Raw genomic sequence first — 18,998 nt, 5'->3', positions numbered from 1 at the left:
TCTGCAGGGAAGGCACCCCAAGAAAGAAGGGGAAAGAACCCTTGTGCCTGGTGTGTTGTTGTTTTTCCAGGCACTTTTGAATTTATATTGTGAAATGGCCTGTGCATCGTCATGCTTCTGGGGTGCAGGCACCAGGTATAGGGGCAGGCATCAAAGCAAGGCAAGGATGAGCACACAGACCTTGCCTCGTGTCCCTGACAGGGATCCTTTTTCTTCACCTGCCTGTTAGACCGTGGTCTTCTGGTGCCACCTCCTGCTGCCAGCACACAGTGCTTTCCTTGGTGTGTGGTGAGGGCAACAGTCTCCTCTGCAGCCTTTTCCCCTTCTCTGGACAGGTACAAGGCACAGAACTGCCCTGACAACAGCGAAAAGTTAACCATCCTCAACGACTCCCCCATGGAGGCAGAGGTCCATTTCTCCTTTGAGAATGACAGCAAAGGAGAGACATTCCTTTTGGACCCTCCCAGCATGAGGCTGCAGCCCAAAGAGAAGAAGGTAGGAGGTGAGAAGGTAGGGCAGGCACCGTAGAAGTGCCATTCCTCCTGCTCACAGAGGGCTCTTTGTATTTCTTTTTGTGGGGACGGGTTCAGAAGCTGAGTATTTGGGCATACCCGACTTCCACTGGCCTCATGCAAGACAGTCTCATCTGCCACATCAAGGACAACGCGGAGCCAGTGGTCTTCCGACTGTGCTGCGAAGGGGTGCATGTGAAGCTGGAGGTCAGCCCCCACGAGCTGCAGTTCAACAAGCTTCTTCTGCACAGGTCAGTCATCTGAGGGCTGAGGGCACTCCAAGGCTTGTGACAAAGAGAAGAGGTTTGACTCTGGTTCCAGAGGCTCAGATGGAGCTGCTTCGAGCTGCATTCAATGGCGAGACTGGTGTGAACACCAAGCAGCTGACACTGTCTTCCTGTCTCTGCAGGACTGACACCCAGACTCTAGTCCTCAAAAACGACAGCCCACTGCCCATGGCATGGCATCTGAGTGGGCTGGAGGACCTTGGAGATGAATTTTCTGTGTCACAAAGCAGGGGCATCGTTGGCCCCCGCACAGACTTCGAGGTGAAGGTGGATTTCAAGGCTGAGAAGATTGGCATCACGAATAAGATGATCCGATTGGAGGTGAGAGAGACTTGGGCCTTCCTGGCAGAGCAGGGCAGAGCAAGCAGCTGTGTGCTCTTAGGGACAGAGTCAGGAAGAACTGCACCTGACAGACACGGGGGTGCTGTGGCCCCAACTTCTGCCTCTGTGCTGGGTTGGCTGGGTGCCCAGGCTCTGCATCTGGAGCCTGTACCACAGCCACCTTACTGCTGTGCAGGCTTGAAGGCTGTTGTTTGGTTGTACAGACCAGCATTCTCTCTGGACCCTTTCTGGGATTTTGTTCCCTGTGGTTCAGAGGCTGCATTTCAGTAAGCATGCGAGGTGATTGAAGAGGAGGGCGCTAATTGTCAATGCCACCTGCTCTGGGACACCTCACATTTCTTGTGGTTGTGTTTACAGCCCTGGCCCTCTCAAGGGTGCTTTAGCAGCACCATTCCCTGCTGTGGGAGTGCAGAATTGGGCTGATAAGGTTTCTTACTGCAGCAGAATCCCACCAGGGCAGCCTGTGAGAGGGACAGGTTAGGAAAGCTTGGGAGTCCACAAACACTTGTCAAGCCAGGGAGGCCATGGGGGAAGCAGCTGGCAGAGACAAGGACTTAGAGGCTGTCTTCCAAAAGAGTGGTCTAAGCAGTGTTTGTTTCTTGCTGCCTCAGGTTTCAGATACAGAAAACATCCTGGGCATTGTTCATGCAGAAACCATCAAAGTCTCTGTGGAGGTCTATGATGTTAATCTGAGCATCAACATGCCTGAAGGTCAGTGGATGCCTCCCAGACAACACAGTCCAGGTGCATTTTACTACCTTAGCAAGTGGGCAACCAAAGCCCTTGGGAGGGGATGGCATAGCAGGCAAGGGTGGCACAGATCCATAAAGCACATACCTTGCAAGCTGCGTGAAGTAAAGCGCTGTCAGGGCACCAACAGCCTTGAGTCTCTCCCTTCTGAACTTGGAAATGTGCAGCTTCATGTGCAGATTGCATTTGGTGCTTTGAAACAACAGTCATCTGAACAGGCAGTTGGCAATGCCCAAAGGCTCAGCACAGCACATAAAGCAGTTGGATTTGTGCTTGGAAGCAAGGAAATGGAAACCAAGCTCCTTGGCTTCTACCCTGCAGATACTTGGGAGTAAGAAGAGAAAGGGCAGCCAAGTAGCTAGAGAACACTTCCAAGAAGGGACACTTGCTGAAGAGGGTTTTGTGCCATACAAGAACTCCAACTGTGTAGCTTGTGACCGGGTGTGCTCTGCAGCAGCTCACAAATATTCACCATTTCTTACCTTGCTCTGCGGGTTTTCTGCAGGTCCAGATGGCAGTGTGGAATTTGGAACCATTAATGTCTTTGATAACAAGAAGGAAGTCCTGAGTCTGAAGAACAAAGGCTTATATGACATTGAGTACAGGTGAGTCCAGCTGCCTGGTGCTGAGCTTTTCCTCAGGCTCCCAGGCCTGTGTTCTCCCTCTGTCCATGGCTAGAACCTGTTCCCATGCTGCTCCCTTTTCTTTTTTTTCTGGTCCTATGCAAAGTCCTGGCTGTGCTGGTGGTACCTGTACTTTCAACTGCAGAGGTCTTCATTCTTTCCCTTTCTCCACAGTTTCAAGCTGACAACTGGAAGTTTCAAGAAGGGCGACTTGAAATCTCATTTCACTGTCCAGCCACAGAAGGGTGTGCTGAAAGCCTCCCAGCCGAAAGCCTCCCAGCCACCTGTGAAAGTTGAAATCCTCTTCCACCCTATGACTGAAATGCTTCTCAAGAGCAAACCCATCCTGCTCTGCCAGGTGAGCTGCCAGGGCCCGGCTATATTAGCACAGTGTGTCTTGGGAGCATAAGTAGGATAGGTGTCTTTGGCAAAGAAGTTTTTAGCTGGGGCATCCTCTCTCCTACATACACAAACAAAAACTTCCAAAACCATTTGGGAGGCTTCATAAGAGAGCTGGAAATCTGGCTCTGGAAGAGGCCTTTAAATAGGGAGGGTGAACTGATGGAGACCTGGGGTGGGGTCAGGGGACAGGGGTAGAGACTGGCCTCTGCTGTGTTTACCAGCCCCTGCTCTGGTTGCAGGTCTTTGATCCCCAAGTGGGTAAAGGAGGCGAGATTGTTGCCACCATCCCAGTGAGGGTGTCGGCGAGAGCCGTGTACAGCAAGTACAGCATTGAGCCTGCCTCGCCCATCGACTTCGGTGTCATCACTAAGGGCACCAAGAAGACCCAAGTCTTAACTGTAGAGAACAAAGGCACCCTCAACTTCAAATTCGTCATCCACCAAGCGCCTCCACTGCAAAGGTAAGAGAAGACCTGCACCAGCCTTTCTTGTCTGAGGAGGCACCACCACACAGCTGGTGTGTGACAGACCTGGGTTATTGTCCATTTGGGTCACTGGCTTGGGAAGAGGGAGCAAAAAAACACCTCAGTATCCCCATGTGTGGGACAAAGCTGGTGTCAGAGCTGCTCTGTCCATGAGCTGCAGCAATGGGTGCTGCAGGCAGCTCTCCAGGGGCCATCAGGAGCAGGAAGGCTTTCCTTCATGGAGAGGAAGGCCAGCTTTGGCCTCAGACAAAGGCAGGGGAGCTCAGCATGACACATCTCTGCTTTCTCCTCTCAGTTCACAGCAAGAGGAATCTGCCCCCTCAGTCAAGGAAAGAACGCACTCGACACAGGTGGGTGGCTCCTGCTCCTCCCCAGCATGTGATGCTGCAGGGGATGGGGGAGGATGCAGCTCTGCCCAGGCTGGGGATAGGACATGAGGGATAGGACATGATCTGCAGGATGGAGAGTCCATTATCTGCTCAGTTCCACTGACAGTCCCATGCTCTGAATCTGACCTGCAGTTGTGGGGTCAAGAGAGGGGAGCAGGTCCTGTGTTTGGTGGCTGCTAGCCAGCACAGATCTGTGAACACCACAGGAGCAAACTGTCCCCATCTGAACTCCCAATCCGTAGAGCATTGACAGCTTTGCTTTTTCTTCTTTCCAATCCTCTCCCTCTTTCCCATCATTGCTCTCAGTCATTTCTGCTCTCCTGTACCCCTGGAGGTTGAAGGATCCCAGCTACCACCTTCATTCTTTTCACCAAACTCCTTCCTCTCTGCCACTCGGGACAGACGTGCAGCTCCTCCTGGCTTGTTCATCTCATCCTGGGGCTGCCTTTGGGCCGTGGAGTCATCCTTCCCTGCCCTGCCACTGGGTGCTCGGGCCCAGCTGGAGGCCAGGGCGTGGCATCCTCCTTGCTGGGGGTGTTCAGGGCACGGCTGTTGGGCATCAGCCTGTCCTGGTGCTCTTTCTGCAGGCTCAGCTCACTGTAGGCATGTTCACCGTGTCCCCTTGCTCCGGTTCCGTCGGTCCTTGGGGCAAGCAAAACATCACGGTGGATTGCAACGCAGGAGCAGAGGGGAAATGCGAGGAGCAGCTGTTCATTGACATCAGCAACAGAGACCCCAAGGACAATCCTCTCGGCATTCCCTTTACCCTGACTGCCGAGTCCTGCTTCCCAGGTACGTACTGTCCACAGGTTGCCATGGGCAGTCCTGCTGCTGATCAGCACCTAAACTTGCTACTTGGATAGAGAGGCACCCTGGCCCTGAAGTCCCACCTTAAAATCCTCAGAGGCTGCAGTCATTTTCAAGTCCACCAGTGGGGAGAGGCTGGGAGGGATGTGTGGAAGCATAAAAGGAAAGCAGTGCCCTTTAAGACTGAGGTTGACTGAGCTCCATCCTCACTGACTGAGCTCTCTCATCCAAGGCTGGGTTTTGCAGTCACCTGGGCAGAAAGGGCTTATCAAGCCTTCTGAGAGGCCAACTGGGTCCAGGTAAATTCAGCAGAGGCTTCTCCAGCCTCAGCCCTCCCTCTGGTCTGTCTGCAGCGCTTGTTGAAGACGTCACGTCCATCTTTGAGAAGTACCCAATCCACAGCAACGTCAATCTCCACCAGACGTTACAGTCAGTGCAAGGCAACGGTGTATTCATCAAAGATGATAACAAATTCATCTTCACCAAAGTTGTGGTTGGGCAACGGGCCACAGCTCACTTCAAGATCTCTAATGCCAGCAGTCTCCCATGTGATGTGGTCCTCTCCATCAAAGCCTTGCCTGGAGAGGTAAGAACAAGAGGCCAAGGTGACCACTGCTCTCTAAAGGCCATGTGAGAGCCTGCCTTGTTCTCCAGAGTCATTGCGTTCTCTGGCCCAGCTGGACCAGTCCAGCTCAGTGCAGGTCGAAGTGCAGGGCAGAGCAGCAATGCCAGGGAGGCACTTGCATTGAATTCCACATCTCTCAAGCAAATTTTGGCTCACGCTTCTGGGTCTTTGGTGGGAATCCTGAACATCTCTCGAAAGCACACTCAGAGAGGGGCTGTTACGGACTGATGGGACAGAGCTCAAAGCAGAGCATTTCCTGGCTTTTCCTTCTCTTGAAAGCCCAGTCCTGGGTTATTTGCAGGATTTTCCATGCTGCCCCAACCTCCCACATGTGTTGGGGTGGCTGCCCAGCCCTCAAAGCAAGCTTTTGTATGCCTGGGCATTAGCGCAAGGTCAGCATCCCCTGGGATGGAGGGAGCCTGCCCAGGGAAGCATGAAACAAGACAGGCTGTCTGGGGCTGTTCCCAGGGATGCATCTATGAATGTACTGGGTCACACTGAAAGATGTTTCCTTCTAACACTGCACTGTGGGTTCCCCCCAAGCCTCACAACCTTATCCGCAACATCTTCAAGTTGGATCCTGTTGAGATGAGGATTCCTGGTTTATCCCACGCCTTTGCTACAGTGACCTTCACTCCAGAACAAAAGGAGACCTACCAGAGTACTTTCACAGCTTCCGTTGTTATCCCAAAAAGGTAGTGACCCTGTGAAGTATTGGGGGGGACCGTTCTGGTAGCTGCCTCTCCTCTTGGTGCCTCTAATGCTTTCAGTACTCTTAGGCAGAGTACTTGGCATGAGATGGTCTGGGAGGTAGTAACTGTTAGGCAGAGCAGAGCAGAAAAATGAGGAGGATATTTTAGCCTGTGTGAGGGACTCTGAAGAGAGGGCCTTAGGTAGCTGGAAGTTACTGAGAAGTGCAACAGCTGAACTGGGGCTTTCCAAGGACAAAGGCTTAGATGAAGCAGTTTCTGTGCCAGCAAGTCAAGATTTCCTCCTTATTTCTGTAAAAGGAAGTGATCCTGTGTGGTTCCCTGCATGCATTAAGCTATTTTTATATCAGGGGAGTGATTGGAGCTCTTATCAAAGAGAAGCCCAGTTCCTCTCCCTGGGACCTGTGTACTGGGGCTCTGACCTGCCCTTCCCCAAGCCTTTAGTGGCTGAATTGGAACAGGGAAGTCAGCTTTCTGCCCTAACAAGCAGTTCCTTTTGTAGTATCCTTGGAAATAATCTTTACTGATGGTGGTGTTGATTTGGTTTTCCCTTCTTGCCTTTGTACTGTTTTCATGGTGTGCTTTTGCTTGTTGCATATGTCTCCTATCACTGCAGCCAGAGCATTTGCCACGTCTCATCTGGTGCCTCATTATTTATCTGCTGTACGGCATGATTCAAATGAGGGAAATTATTTAGAACTGTTATTCTGGAAGGCTCTGGCTGAAATGGTTTCTGTGCCTCTCCAGCAGCTCTGCGAATACGAAACCCCAACAACTGACTTTCACTATCAGTGGAGAGGGGCACGTGCCTCAGCTGACAGTTGAGTACCCGGGCCTTCGGAGCAAGAGCGGAAACCCTGTGCTGCGCTTCAGGAGGCTCCTGCTGGGGGATTCACAGACACTCCCCCTGGTCCTTCGTAACAATGGCCTCCTACCCACAAAGGTAAGGACCTGCTCAGGGAATGCTCTAGGCTGAGAACAAGTGCTTGTCCCATGGAGCAAAGGTCCCAAAAAATGTGATTTTCTGTCCAGACTTTCCTCTTTAGTTGAACACAACACAAGAAAGGTGGTGGGGTGTTTTTCCCCCCGTCTCCCAGCTCACATTTTGTTCTCATGTGTGTGATGTCCCAGTTCCATGAGATTGCATTTGATACTGATTGACTCCATTTTATTTAAACTTAGTTGTGGTTTAATTACATTATACTCGTGACTGTCTGTCCTGTTTATCCATATGCTTCTGAACACCCTTTTTCCCCTGTGTGACTTCACTTAACCTTTGTGCTGGCTGCTGTGTTTGAGGTGGGGAGGTGGTCTGGCTTCCCCGTGCTGGACCAGCGGCCGTACGGGCTCAACCCCCGTGCCAGCCTCTACTCACACCAATGTCATTGTGCTCCGTGTTCCCTTTTCTCAGTTTACAGTTCATATAATGGATGACAACAGAGTTTTCTCCCTGAAAAGCACGCAGTCCGCACTCCGTGCCTTCCACATTGGAGACAAGGAAGAGGACTCTACTGGAAAAGGTAAATTCATTAACTGTGCAGCGTGATCATTCACAGAGGGAAAAGGTGTGCCCTGCTCTTGGCTTGTCTAAGCAGCAGCCACATGTTAGACGTAGTTTCTTTCCTTGGTCTCTCTGTCCCCCGAGCTTTTCTTGTGGACTCCTTGCAGGGTTTCCTCCTAGCAAGTTGTAGGAAGTTTTTCTGTTCTTCTAGACACGGTGGGTTGAGTTGTGGGGAACTATCTCCACCTCAGTGGACTGACTGAGGTCTTTGCTGCGTGTGGGAAGGTACCAGCCTGAATGGAGGCAGCCCTTGAGCACACAAGCCAGCCAGCAGAAGCCAAAACCACTTCTTGGCTCAGCCTTCCATATGGCAGGAGCTGGCTGGAAGCAGACGGAATGAGGGCTGGGCGTTAACCTGAGGTTAAGCCGCTTAAGTGGTGATATGTGTGATGGTGGCATAGTCTTGTGAACACAGGAAGAGGGTCTGGAACCACTGGTGGGAGAACCCGTGCTTAGAAGCAACTGATTCCAACCTCTTATTTCTCATATAACCCCGGGAAATATTTCCTCTGTACAGCTCTATCACTTAACTCTGATTCCCATTGCCGTGCAGCCAAGAAGCGTCCCCAGAAGCCTTACATGCTCCTGGAACACGGGCAATCAGCAGAGTTTGATGTGTTTTTCAAACCCACCCTGGCCCAACGTCTGGAAGGGAAGGTCCGTGTGCCACTATCAGGCAACAATGAGATCGACATAGAGCTGGTGGGTGAAGGCTACGACGATGACTTCATCCTTGATAACATCCCTGGACTAGCAGAAGACATCAAGGAGAGCAATGCTGAGGGCAGTCTGGAGGACGACATCATTGAGGGTAAGAGAGGAGAGGCTGCCAAGGTAGAGCAAGGAAGAAGAAAATGTCTGATCATGCGTGTCCTCTCTCTAGCCAGGGCTGGGCTGTCACCCACTGGACTTGGGGGCCTATGAGCTTGCCAGCCATGCACACAGAGCAGTGTGTGCTGTGCTGCTTGTCGCTGGGCACAGGCACAGCCACGGGCTTGGGGACCTCCTGGAGGGAGGGAGGGAGGCTTGGAGCAAGGAAGAGCTGAACATACACGTGTCTCTGCACATGAGGGGGGCGGATGGACCTCACTGCATGCTGAGATCTCTTGCTCTCCTTCTTCACAGCTATCAGAGCGAATCACATTGAGTTCGGGGACTGTGCAGTCAGGGAGCTCTACGAGAAGACCTTCACAGTCACCAACCGCAGCAAGGAGGAGGTGATGCGGTTTGAGTGGCTGCTGGCAGACGCCCCATTCCAGTTCTCCCCCAAGGTGAGCTGGGACAGCCCTGCCTTTCCCAGTTGCTCAAGCCCTTTCCTGGTGTTCCTGGGAGCTGGCAGGGAGTCACCAGAGTGAGAGCCCATTCCAGTGCCATGCAGGAGATGCAATCCCTGGCTGTGCTGGGGCAGGGCTGTCAGCCCAGCAGAAAAGGCTCCACGTTATGGGAGCTGGCACCTTCTGTTGATACTTTGCTTTATCAAATCTCACATAAATGCTCACTGAGGTGCAGATTCCCAGCACAGCTGCTCGCCATATCAGTCCCTTTTGCTGTCAGTGCTGCCCTTGCCAGTGATTCCAGTTTGGTCTTGACTCTCTGGTTCTCCCTAGGTGGGACACCTCCAGCCTGGCTGTGCCAAGGATATCAGAGTGACCTTGAAATCCAAAGTTCCAGTCACCATCAAAAGGCACTCTGTGAACTGTAAGGTGGCCAAGATCAGATACCAGCTGCCACCAGAGGAGGTTTACAACTGGGATGATGGAATGTTCACTGAGAAGTGGGAGGATACCACAGAGAGATTACCAGGAGCCCGCTGGCCTATCAAGAAGAAGGTAAGAAGTACAGCAGCAAAAGCTAACCAAGCTTCTGCAAAAGGACCTGCCGACAGCAGCAGAGCACCAGCGCTGCTGGCAGAGCAGCTCCTGCCTCCCCTGGGCATTGGCTCCAGCCGGGAGGTTCACCAGCAGTGCCTTTTAGGGGAGAGGCAGATGCGCAGTGAGCAGGTGGGCTCACACCAGAGGGGGAAGCCTTTGGGCAAGAGACCTTTATCCACACACAAACTGCCGGTCTGTGCCACGAGCCAGCAGCCCGTGTTGAATGGGAGGTCACATTTGATTTTATCCCATTTTACAGTGTTAAAATCTCTTCATCTGATTTGGTGCCTTGTCACCCACAAGGAGTTAATTCCACTGCATTCTGTCTCTTGTTCTGAAGGGGAGAGCAGCACAAGTGCTCTTCCGTGTACACCGGTGAGCTCCAAGCTCTGCCTACACCGATACCAGAGATTTTGGGTGTGGCCTCTGTCTTGTGGGGGATATCTCATTATGGAGCAGCCCAGGCACTGTGCAGGAGTCTGGAGAAGCATCATCTCCAGAAAGTCTTGCTTTTTCTATCATTATTGCCAAACACACTTGTCTTGGTGAAGGTTCTTTCTGAGAACTTTGTAAGTCCTGTAAACCCAACTTTCCCATCAGAGCATCAGCAGTTGGAGACTTTCCCAGTGAGATCATTTGCATCCCAAAATGCCCACAGCCAGCTCCCACCCCACATGTGCCATCTGGAGAGCACTTTCTCCTAAGACAAGAAGGAAGAAGTTCTTTCTAGGACTAGTCAGTCTTGGGCTTCTCCATCCACAGGACTCCAGGAGGGGAACTTAATCCTAACTTTGAGACCTGCTGGATTTATAGGGGACCAGGGAAAAGGTCAGAGGCTCTACAGCGTTGAAGCACAGGAACTGACAGCTGGCCATAATCCCCATGGGTGTATTAATAGCTATGGTGGTGACTGCTTTGATCAGTGGATAGAAACCAATACCGTAGTACACCAGTCCAATTTTGTCATCTTTCCAGGGAAATAAACCTGAATGTCCTTTCTATGTGGCTGAGTTTGGAGGCCAAAGGATTTCTCAGCTCAGCCTGGCTTTCTGGGCTCTGCTCAGTGATTCTTCCCTCCTCTGCCTGCAGGTGGTCAAGGCAGTCCCGGAACCACCTCACACCATCCTTGAGAAGAGCATCCGCGAGGTTGAGCTTGTCCTCAGTGCTCAGGTTGACTACGCCGAGTTCAGACTGGACACGGACAAGGTTCAACTGAAGGAGACTGAGCTCTTCCAGACAGAAATAAGCACGTGAGTGCTGGGCACCATGTTGGCCCTTTCCTCCTCAACTTCCAGACTTTGAAATACTTTGTTTGGGCCACCCAGGGCGGCAGTTCTGAACGTGGCAGAAGACGTTCTTCTTCTGGGGAAGAAGACGTTCCTCAGCAGAAGGTGGTACCGGGAGCCCACCATACAGCGTTACTTTAGTACATGCTTTTTATTCCTCTTCCTTGTTTTTCAGTTTCCAGATGTCCAATACAGGGAATGTAGCCCTGACATACTGCTGGGAGGAGAATCTGGAGGAGAAAAAACCGTTAAAGAGTTCTGAGAAGCCGTTCTCGTCCACTCTGATGCGTAAGTCATTGGCTCTGGGTGGTGCCTGGGACATTTCAGTTGGTAGCTGAGGGCCTGGGGAGAAGACCCTGCCACTTCACCCCAAAACATTAATTGCTTTTTCATCCCTGTCCACTTCCCAGCTGCAGCTGGAGAGTTTTCTCCTTACCCCCTCTCTGCCTTTTAGCCCCTCCTCTTCTTGCTCTGCCACTTGTGCTCTGCACAGGAACTGAGCCGGGCTCCGAGGAGAGCCACATGCTGGGTCTCAGGACTGGGAAGGGGGACATCAGGGCACCTCTTTGGGAAGTCTCTGAGACTGGGAAAAACAAGGGTGGAACAAGTGAGCTGCCCTGCAGCCGCTGCCTGTATGCAGTTCCCCACTCCAGGGCAAATGCAAAGTCACTGTCTAAAACCAAGCCTCCTGCCCCAGCACAGGAGTGTGTGCTGCAGGCAGAGACCCTGCTCCCAGCCGCTCTGTCTCCTACTGAAAGTACTTGGCCAGAGGTGCTCCAAGTGCATCCCAGCTCCCTTCTATCCACCTGCAGCAGGAGGCAGAGTTGTTGGGAACAAAGGATTTTGTCTTTGAAAGATGTTCTTTTCCCTCCTGCAGGTTATTTCTTGTCCTCTGACGCTGTGGATCACTGGTTCGGGCATCGTCCAAGTCGGGTGCACTGGGCATCGCCGCTCGAGTCAACTCGGCCCCAGTCAACCCAACCCCCAAGTCGGCGCCGTTCAAGGCAACTGAGCTGTTCTTCGAGGAACATTGGTTCCTCCCTGGAATTGTATCCAGATGACATCAATGACCCACCGCTGTTCTCCATTGAGCCCCAGTGCGGTACCATCCCTGCTGGAAAAAATCAGACTTTCCACGTGAAATTCTGCCCGATGCGTCTGGGGGAATTTAAGGCTGAAATGCTGTGCAGGTAGGAAATGTCCAGGTGCTTTCCAATCCATGCTTCTGGTGGGTATCACAGGATGGGCCATCTGGTGCACCCTTCCTGCTCAAGCAGGGTCATTCCAGAGAACATGGCACAGGATTGTGTCCAGAGGGTTCTGGAATACCTCCAGTGAGGGAGACTCCACACCCTCTCTGGACAACCTGTCACCTGCACAGGAAAGAAGTTCTTCCCCATGTTCAGGTGGAAGGTGTTTTGCATCAGGTTCTGCCCATTGCCTCTTTTCCTATTGATGGGCAGCACCAAGCAGAGCCTGGTCCATCCTCTGACATCCTCCCTTCAGTCCCTCTGACTGGGGTGGTGAGCGTGCAGCCCTGGGGACAGCCAGCCCCAGAGAGGCAGCAGGATCACACAGCATCCAAGAGCACAGAAAGATGATCATCTGGCCAAGGCCAAATGTCTGTGGAGATGTCTATGGATCTGTGTGGAGACAATGGGAAAAGACACTGTATGAAACACTAAGCTCCTGGAGGGCTGCAAAATCCAGAATGAGAGATCCAGAACGGCTGCCAAAGGGCCAGCCAGTCCCCAGCTATGCTTCCTTATGGGACAAGCACAGCCTCCTTCTCTACCTGGAACCCCATGTGCTGCAATTGATCCCCAGGCCCATAACTGGTTCTGTTTTTGCCCTTCCACCTCTGCTGCCTCTGTGGCAGGGAGTGCAGTTCTGTTTCATTTGCTGCTCACTGCTTGCATGGAGAGAGGATGTGACACTGTGTGTTCTGTGAGGAGACAGGCGAGCAGCTGGCTGGCTGGAAATGTTCATCTGGCTAATACCAGTCCCTTTCTTCCCAGACTTCCTAACCTGAAGCCATCTCAGAAGAGCCCACGGGTGTTGGTGATGGGGAAAGGCTGTGAGCCGAAGGCTGATCTGAAACGCTTTGCATCACTGCAAAAAGGTGAAACCCAGAGCAGCAAAACCAAGAAGAAGGTGCAGCGGCCGGCAAAACTAGAGTGACACCATTTGTGCCATGGCCTCTCCTGCTCATGGTTTCCCAGCCTTCACCAGAGACCTCCCCAACTACTCTTCAAGCCCCAACACCCATCTCGACCTCATCCATATACTACGTAATAAACTGTGTCTCAACCCACAAGTTTTCGCACTGTTACTCTTCCAGTTCTCTCCCACATCCACAGGAGGGCAGTGAGCAGGTGTCTGTGTGGTGCTTGGTTGGGAGCTGGGGCTCGGCCATCTCCAGGAAAGCAGGTATGATCAGACATCACCCCCATTCCTCTGCAGGCTGCTCTGCTCTCTTAGGAATTCCCATTCCTTGGTCTTTGTGTAATGGGTGGGGTGGTAAAGTGTCCCTTGATCACACCATCACTCCATGGCTAATGTGGGAGCAGCACTGACTGTACCGGGAACTCCAGTTGCTTGGCTAAAGGCTGGGGTGAAGGACAAGAGTGGCAATGATCAGTTGTCCCCTGACAGCCTTGGAGCATTTGCTACCTGAACCCTAGCCTGAGGGGAGTGCTACCATTGCCTCAGTAATTATTACAATCCAGCTTTCCTTAGGACTGGAAGGTTCAGCCTTCACTGTCCATTGCTCCGTTTCCAAGGTGCTTCCCAACATCAGCCACTGTCCCAGAGCTTAGCTGGGTAAGACAGCCCGTGTCAGTGACAGGCAGAAGAGAAGGTTGTGTGGAGACCTCGTAGCACCTTCCAGTACCTGGAGGGGCCTGCAGGGAAGCCAGAGAGGGACTCTTTGTCAGGAACTGTAGTGACAGGCCAAGGAGTAATGGGTACTAATTGAAAGAGGGGACATGTGGCTTAGATATTAGGAAGAAATTCTTTACTGTGAGAGTGGTGAGACACTGGCACAGGGAGGTTGTGGATGCTCCAGCCCTGCAACTTTCAAAAAGCCAGGCTGGAGGGGGCTCTGAGCAACCAGGTGCATGGCAGGGAGGTGGCACAAGATGATCTTTAAGGTCCCTTCCAACCCCTTAACGTCCTGTGAGTCCGTGATTCTCCAAGTGTTTGGGCAGAAATGCAGCAGAAATGCAGCGCTTTGCGCGTCCCGCTCCCGCCGGGAGCTGCTCGAATCCCGCCGTTCAGCCGGGGCTGAACTGGGTCCGTGGAGCCAAACGGTGTCAGCGCCGCATTTCTGGGGCGATGGGGCCCCGTGCTGGGCAAGGAGGGAACGGCCCCGCGATTCCGGCACAGGGACACGGCCGGGAGCGGGGAAAGGGAAGGGACCCGAGTTGTGCCGATGGGCGGCTCCGGGGCGGGGCGGCGGGCCGGGCACAGCCGCTCCGGCAGGGCCGGGGATGGCGCCGGAGCGGGACGAGGAGCGGGACGAGGAGCGGGACGGGCACGGAGCGCTCGGCCCGGGCACGGCCGGGGGGTCCCGGCGCTCCGCTCCGTTCGCCCCTGGGCAGGGGGTCAAGGAGAACGCCCGGCGCCGCTTGAGGGAGTTCGATGTACGGGACAAGTTCTCCCGCCTGCCGCTGCCCAAAGCCGCCGTGCTGCTGCCGCTGATGGTGCGGGGAGGGCGGCTGCACCTGCTGCTCACGGTGCGCTCCATGCAGGTACGGCCGGGGGGCTCCGAGGGGCGCGATCCTGCCCGGGAACCCTCGCTGTGCGCTCCCACGGGGGCTGCACAGCCCCATCCCGACCCTCCCGCTCCCCCGGGGGCTGCACAGCCCCATCCCGACCCTCCCGCTCCCACGGGGGCTGCACAGCCCCATCCCGACCCTCCCGCTGCCCCGGGATCTGCACAGCCCCATCCCGACCCTCCCGCTGCCCTGGGATCTGCACAGCCCCATCCCGACCCTCCCGCTGCCCCGGGATCTGCACAGCCCCCCGTCGACTCCTGTGCCCAAGGGCATGACCATGTGTTTTTACACTCCCGTGATTCTGGTGCTTTCGTGCCAAAAACATGTCGGATCCCCGGAAACCCGTGACAGGAAAAGATTCCCAGAGCAGGAAAGGAAATGATTGTTTACGGTGACTTAAAGAAGAAAAGTTACAATGCAGTGCAGCTTTTATTAATGAGACTTTTCAGTCTGCAGTAAATACTTCGGGTTTTGCTTAGAAAGATCCAAATAATTACAGTTACGTAGCTGATAAGCTCATTGTAAATGTGACTTTTTACTGATCTTTGATGCACAAGCCTATTATTGGAACGTACTTAAAAGTACATTATTTAATTATGTCTTTCGGAAGTTCTTGCTCTTACTTGCAGTATTTTAATCTTGCTATTCAAGTTGTCTGTCTGGACTCATCTGTCAGTTTCTTATGCAAACAAGATGATGCAAAATGTAAACTTTGACATACTAAAACAGAAGTTAGGTTATGAATTACACAATGCTATATGGATACAGTGTATTTCCGAGAGTGAGGGTTTATGGATTAGTTGGGGATAGGCTCAGCTTTTTCTTGTGTAGCTCTTGTTAAGGCATGTTTCTTCTGGTCTGCAGAAACCTTAACCACCATTTCCAGCAGCTTTGACTGAAAAGATAAACATAAAGTGATGCTGCAATACCAGCAAGTATCTGTGTGCATCCAAGAAGAAATATGAAACTTGTTATATTTAACAGTAATGTTCCTTTACATTCTAGCTGAGAAGGTCACCGGGGCAAGTGTGTTTTCCAGGAGGTAAAAGTGAAGCCAGTGATAAAGATGAAATTGATACTGCTCTCCGAGAAGCTAAAGAAGAAGTGGGACTCCAGCCAGAGAAGGTGGAAGTGATCTGTAGGCTGGTGCCTGGAATTGATAAGGTAAGTCAACGTAAAATTAGAAAATAGGTTGGGTTGTTATATTTTGTGAGGTTGACAGTGACCTTTTCAAACCTCAAGGGAAGAGGGTTTTTTTCTGTGTTTGGTATTTGTCAGACCAGCCTTGAGGCACCAGTTAGTGACACACTGGAGTACCAGAGTGACAGTGCTGCACTGGTGAGAGTTTAGCAGAGAGCCATGAAGACAGTAAGGGTGTTAGAGCACATGGATTATGAGGAGAAGATGAGAGAGGTGGGTTTGCTCAGTTTGAAAGCCAGCGGGGGATCTATCTGTTCTGTTCTCCTGGGTGGTTGTAGAGAGGATGATACCAGACTCTTCTTGAGACACTGGACACTAGAAGCAATGTGGAAGTTTGGATAAGATGCAAGGAAAATACTCTTTACCATGAGGTTAGCCCAAAACTGGAGCAGATGTTCCTGACAGGCTGTATAACAGGGCTCCAATGTCCTGCTGAAGCCTCACAAGTTTCTCACTCAGTGTCCTGCTGACACCAGGGCTGTGCAGGCAGAAAGGGCCTGCCAGAGGTGATGTGCACTGGGATTCCATAGGAAACTTGATCAGGAAGGCTCCCGAAGTTGTCTTTGGAGTGTAGGTCTCTGTTTGTAAATTAACGGGCTGCCAGTTTCAATAACGATCTTCAGTGTTGCAGAAGATGGGTTTTCCCATAGCACAGAGGGGCTGCTGTTTCTAAAGACTATTTTTGTTCTCCAGGTAACAGTTTTATTACTATGTTTTCTGTTTTTCTATCTGTTAGCAATATCCTCTCCCTATTAAAAACCAGAAGAACCGATTTTGAAATTTTATTGCGAAATGCTTTAGTTAACTTCTTAAATTATAATTTCTGTGCAGATAACATTAAAGTCATGTAGCTCAGAGGCTCTCTGTAAAAGTGATCAAATTTTCAGTGTTTTCCAATAAATTGTTTCAGTCACTAGAAAAGATCATGTTGGTTTTGGACCTCAAAAATTTTACCTGTTGGAAGCTACTTTGTCTTCTCTGTACAGAATTCCAGGTGATTCTGACTCGGATGGAGTCTCTCCAGCCTTGCATGAAAGAGCACATGAAATGCTGTTTTGGTGTTACTCCTTTCTACTGAACAATGATCTTTGTTAGTGTGAATAAATAAAGCTAGCAACATATCTTAATGAATTTTGGTGTGCTCTTGATGCAAACTACTATTTCAGTAGATTTTGCCTCCCTATGGGAGAAGGGATTACATTTAAAATTAAAATGTCCATAGATAGGTGGTTTCAAAAAGCATATGTGTTCTATAGCTAGATATGCTTTAATCATATTTCTGTATCTATAGGAACATATTTCTGTATTCCAGGAAAATTCCTATATCATAGGAAAATAGATACAGAAATATGATAAAGCGTGGGTGATTTGGAAAATTTAGATTAAAATCAGAATTTGACAAAGTAAATAAGGAAGACCCATGAGAAAGCATGCATGCTTTTTATTTCTGTAGCAGAGTGACAAGCCTTTTTAACTGCAATATGATTATACAGAATGAACTGGATATTTGTAAAATCATGTTTAACAAATACAAAAAGATAATTTTAAATTGTTAAGACCAAATTACATAGCTTGCCATTAGAGGAACTAAATTGCATTACAGTTAAGAATAGTTCATAGGCTTCTTGTACTCATTTTGCAACAGCTGAAATGCTTTTAAAATAAAGAACATTTGTACTTGGTACAAACCTAATGTTTGAGGGTTTTGTTGATAGGGTTTTCTTATTGTTTCTTTTTCTCTCCTTTTAGATGAATCATTTGGTGACACCAGTTGTAGGATTTATAGAGGATGCATTCCAGGCCACTCCTAATCCAGATGAAGTGAGCGAGGTTTTTTTTGTGCCTTTGGAGTACTTCATCAAGCCCTTAAAGTACAAGGCCTTGTCCTATAAAACCTCATCAGGTTCCTTAACTCTGATGCACTGCTTTATGTATTATGACCAGGAACATAAAAAGTCATTCAAGATATGGGGACTTACTGCACACTTTGCTGTATTTCTTGCTCTTGTAATTTTTGGAGAGAGACCTACCTTTGAAGTGGATTATGACCTTGACAACTTGATTTCATCCTCTGAGAATTACTTTATTAATTTGTATGCTTCTATATATGAAAGAAAGAAGAGTAATCTATGACAAACTGGTCTGGCAATCAGTTTATACTGAAGGAGGAAAAAGGGTTTTGTTTATTCCCATTGTACCTGTTATTTGTTTGAAAGTTACACTTGAATTTTTTTTCTGAATTGGGAACTTCTTAAAGCTTATTTCTAACTAATGTTTTTCTGTTGACTAGATTAATATAATTTTTAATCTCTTTTAAAGTTGCCAGAAGCACACAGCATTTTTGATGAAACACAGTTTTGGAAGGTCTGTTTCAGTTCCTGCCTCTGTTTTGTGTGATCAGAGATACTTTCTATGGTTTGCCTTCTGTATAATGAGATAATACTATTGTATCTAATTTGTGTCTCTTTGAGTTGGAATATGAAAGCTTTTGGGGGTCTGCCTGTCTTTTTATATGTGGCAAACTACATATGGACAACACGATGGATACAGTCTGATGTTGTGTCTTTAAGCACTTAAAAAACGCACAATAAAAATATTAAAGCTGTTGGGTGCTTTCACAATCTTGTTTTGTTTTGCTTGGGCTTGTGGAGGGAGGAGGGTGGGATGATTTGTTTAATGAATCTTGCTCATTTCATCATTTCTCGCAAGGAAATTCTGTAGGCTGTGGAAAACTTAGGATAGAGGCAACAGGAGTTGACGTTGCTCCTCAGCACCTTGTTAGCATCCCTACTGAGGAGTCATCTCCAGGAAAGACAAGTGGAGGTGAGTATTCACAAGGACAAAAGTGCTAATGTATAGTTGGCTCTTCCTTCCCCAGGCACCCTGGCAGTGTCAGACACGTGGTGCTCTTAGGGCTTGTTCCCTCATTGCTGGAGAAGTAGAAGCTTATTCACAGTTGTCGTGACCTTACTGGCAAATGGTGACATTTTTAAAAGTTAAAGTGACTTAGTTTGGATTTGAGATGTTGTTCACAACTCCCAGTGTTACCAGGCCTGGACAGCTGATTTTCCCTGGGTACCAAGGTGAGTTGAAAGCAGGCAGTGTCTCTCAGAATCTCGTGCCCTAGTGCTAGTCTTGAAGTAGAGGAACAAAAACAGTTGTTCCTGTGGGTGTTTGCACTTGAGCTGCCCCTGCACCAGTCACTAATGGATGGAAGTGTGTAAAAAAAGAGCTGATGGCTGTTCCTCTGCACGTGCAGTAACTGATCAGAAGTCAGATTTGTACATTAAGCAGCTTTTTACTGTACTTGAAGTTGGCTGTCACTACAGCAAAATGCATAATTTTTACAAATATAAGTTTCCCAAATGTG

General features: G+C 50.2%; 2 protein-coding genes across 2 annotated transcripts in view; both read left to right on the top strand.

Annotated features, from left to right (window-relative positions):
• LOC116793592 (hydrocephalus-inducing protein-like) overlaps positions 1-12,966 on the top strand; it is a 59,060-nt gene extending 46,094 nt beyond the window's left edge. Inside the window, exons 48-67 of the mRNA XM_032701540.1 lie at positions 336-495; positions 591-763; positions 922-1,120; positions 1,753-1,852; positions 2,397-2,496; positions 2,689-2,872; positions 3,156-3,376; positions 3,696-3,750; positions 4,377-4,581; positions 4,950-5,182; positions 5,765-5,916; positions 6,679-6,874; positions 7,343-7,451; positions 8,046-8,303; positions 8,618-8,763; positions 9,100-9,321; positions 10,453-10,613; positions 10,825-10,937; positions 11,527-11,839; positions 12,668-12,966. Of these exons, the coding sequence (XP_032557431.1) occupies positions 336-495; positions 591-763; positions 922-1,120; positions 1,753-1,852; positions 2,397-2,496; positions 2,689-2,872; positions 3,156-3,376; positions 3,696-3,750; positions 4,377-4,581; positions 4,950-5,182; positions 5,765-5,916; positions 6,679-6,874; positions 7,343-7,451; positions 8,046-8,303; positions 8,618-8,763; positions 9,100-9,321; positions 10,453-10,613; positions 10,825-10,937; positions 11,527-11,839; positions 12,668-12,830 (3,463 nt within the window). The 3' untranslated portion in view covers positions 12,831-12,966. The remainder of the gene's footprint in view (positions 1-335; positions 496-590; positions 764-921; positions 1,121-1,752; positions 1,853-2,396; positions 2,497-2,688; positions 2,873-3,155; positions 3,377-3,695; positions 3,751-4,376; positions 4,582-4,949; positions 5,183-5,764; positions 5,917-6,678; positions 6,875-7,342; positions 7,452-8,045; positions 8,304-8,617; positions 8,764-9,099; positions 9,322-10,452; positions 10,614-10,824; positions 10,938-11,526; positions 11,840-12,667) is intronic.
• A 1,156-nt stretch (positions 12,967-14,122) lies between these two features.
• Positions 14,123-18,235, top strand: NUDT7 (nudix hydrolase 7). Its single transcript, XM_032700940.1, has 3 exons — positions 14,123-14,401; positions 15,434-15,592; positions 17,378-18,235. Exons 1-3 carry the CDS (start codon positions 14,141-14,143, stop codon positions 17,759-17,761), a joined length of 804 nt encoding a protein of 267 aa, XP_032556831.1. The 5' UTR covers positions 14,123-14,140; the 3' UTR covers positions 17,762-18,235.
• The last annotated feature ends 763 nt before the right edge of the window (positions 18,236-18,998 follow it).

Source organism: Chiroxiphia lanceolata, chromosome 13, assembly GCF_009829145.1.
Source record: "Chiroxiphia lanceolata isolate bChiLan1 chromosome 13, bChiLan1.pri, whole genome shotgun sequence".
NCBI classification, from domain to species: domain Eukaryota; kingdom Metazoa; phylum Chordata; class Aves; order Passeriformes; family Pipridae; genus Chiroxiphia; species Chiroxiphia lanceolata.
Note: the sequence above shows the minus strand (reverse complement) of the source record. Positions and strands in the feature narration are given on the sequence as shown.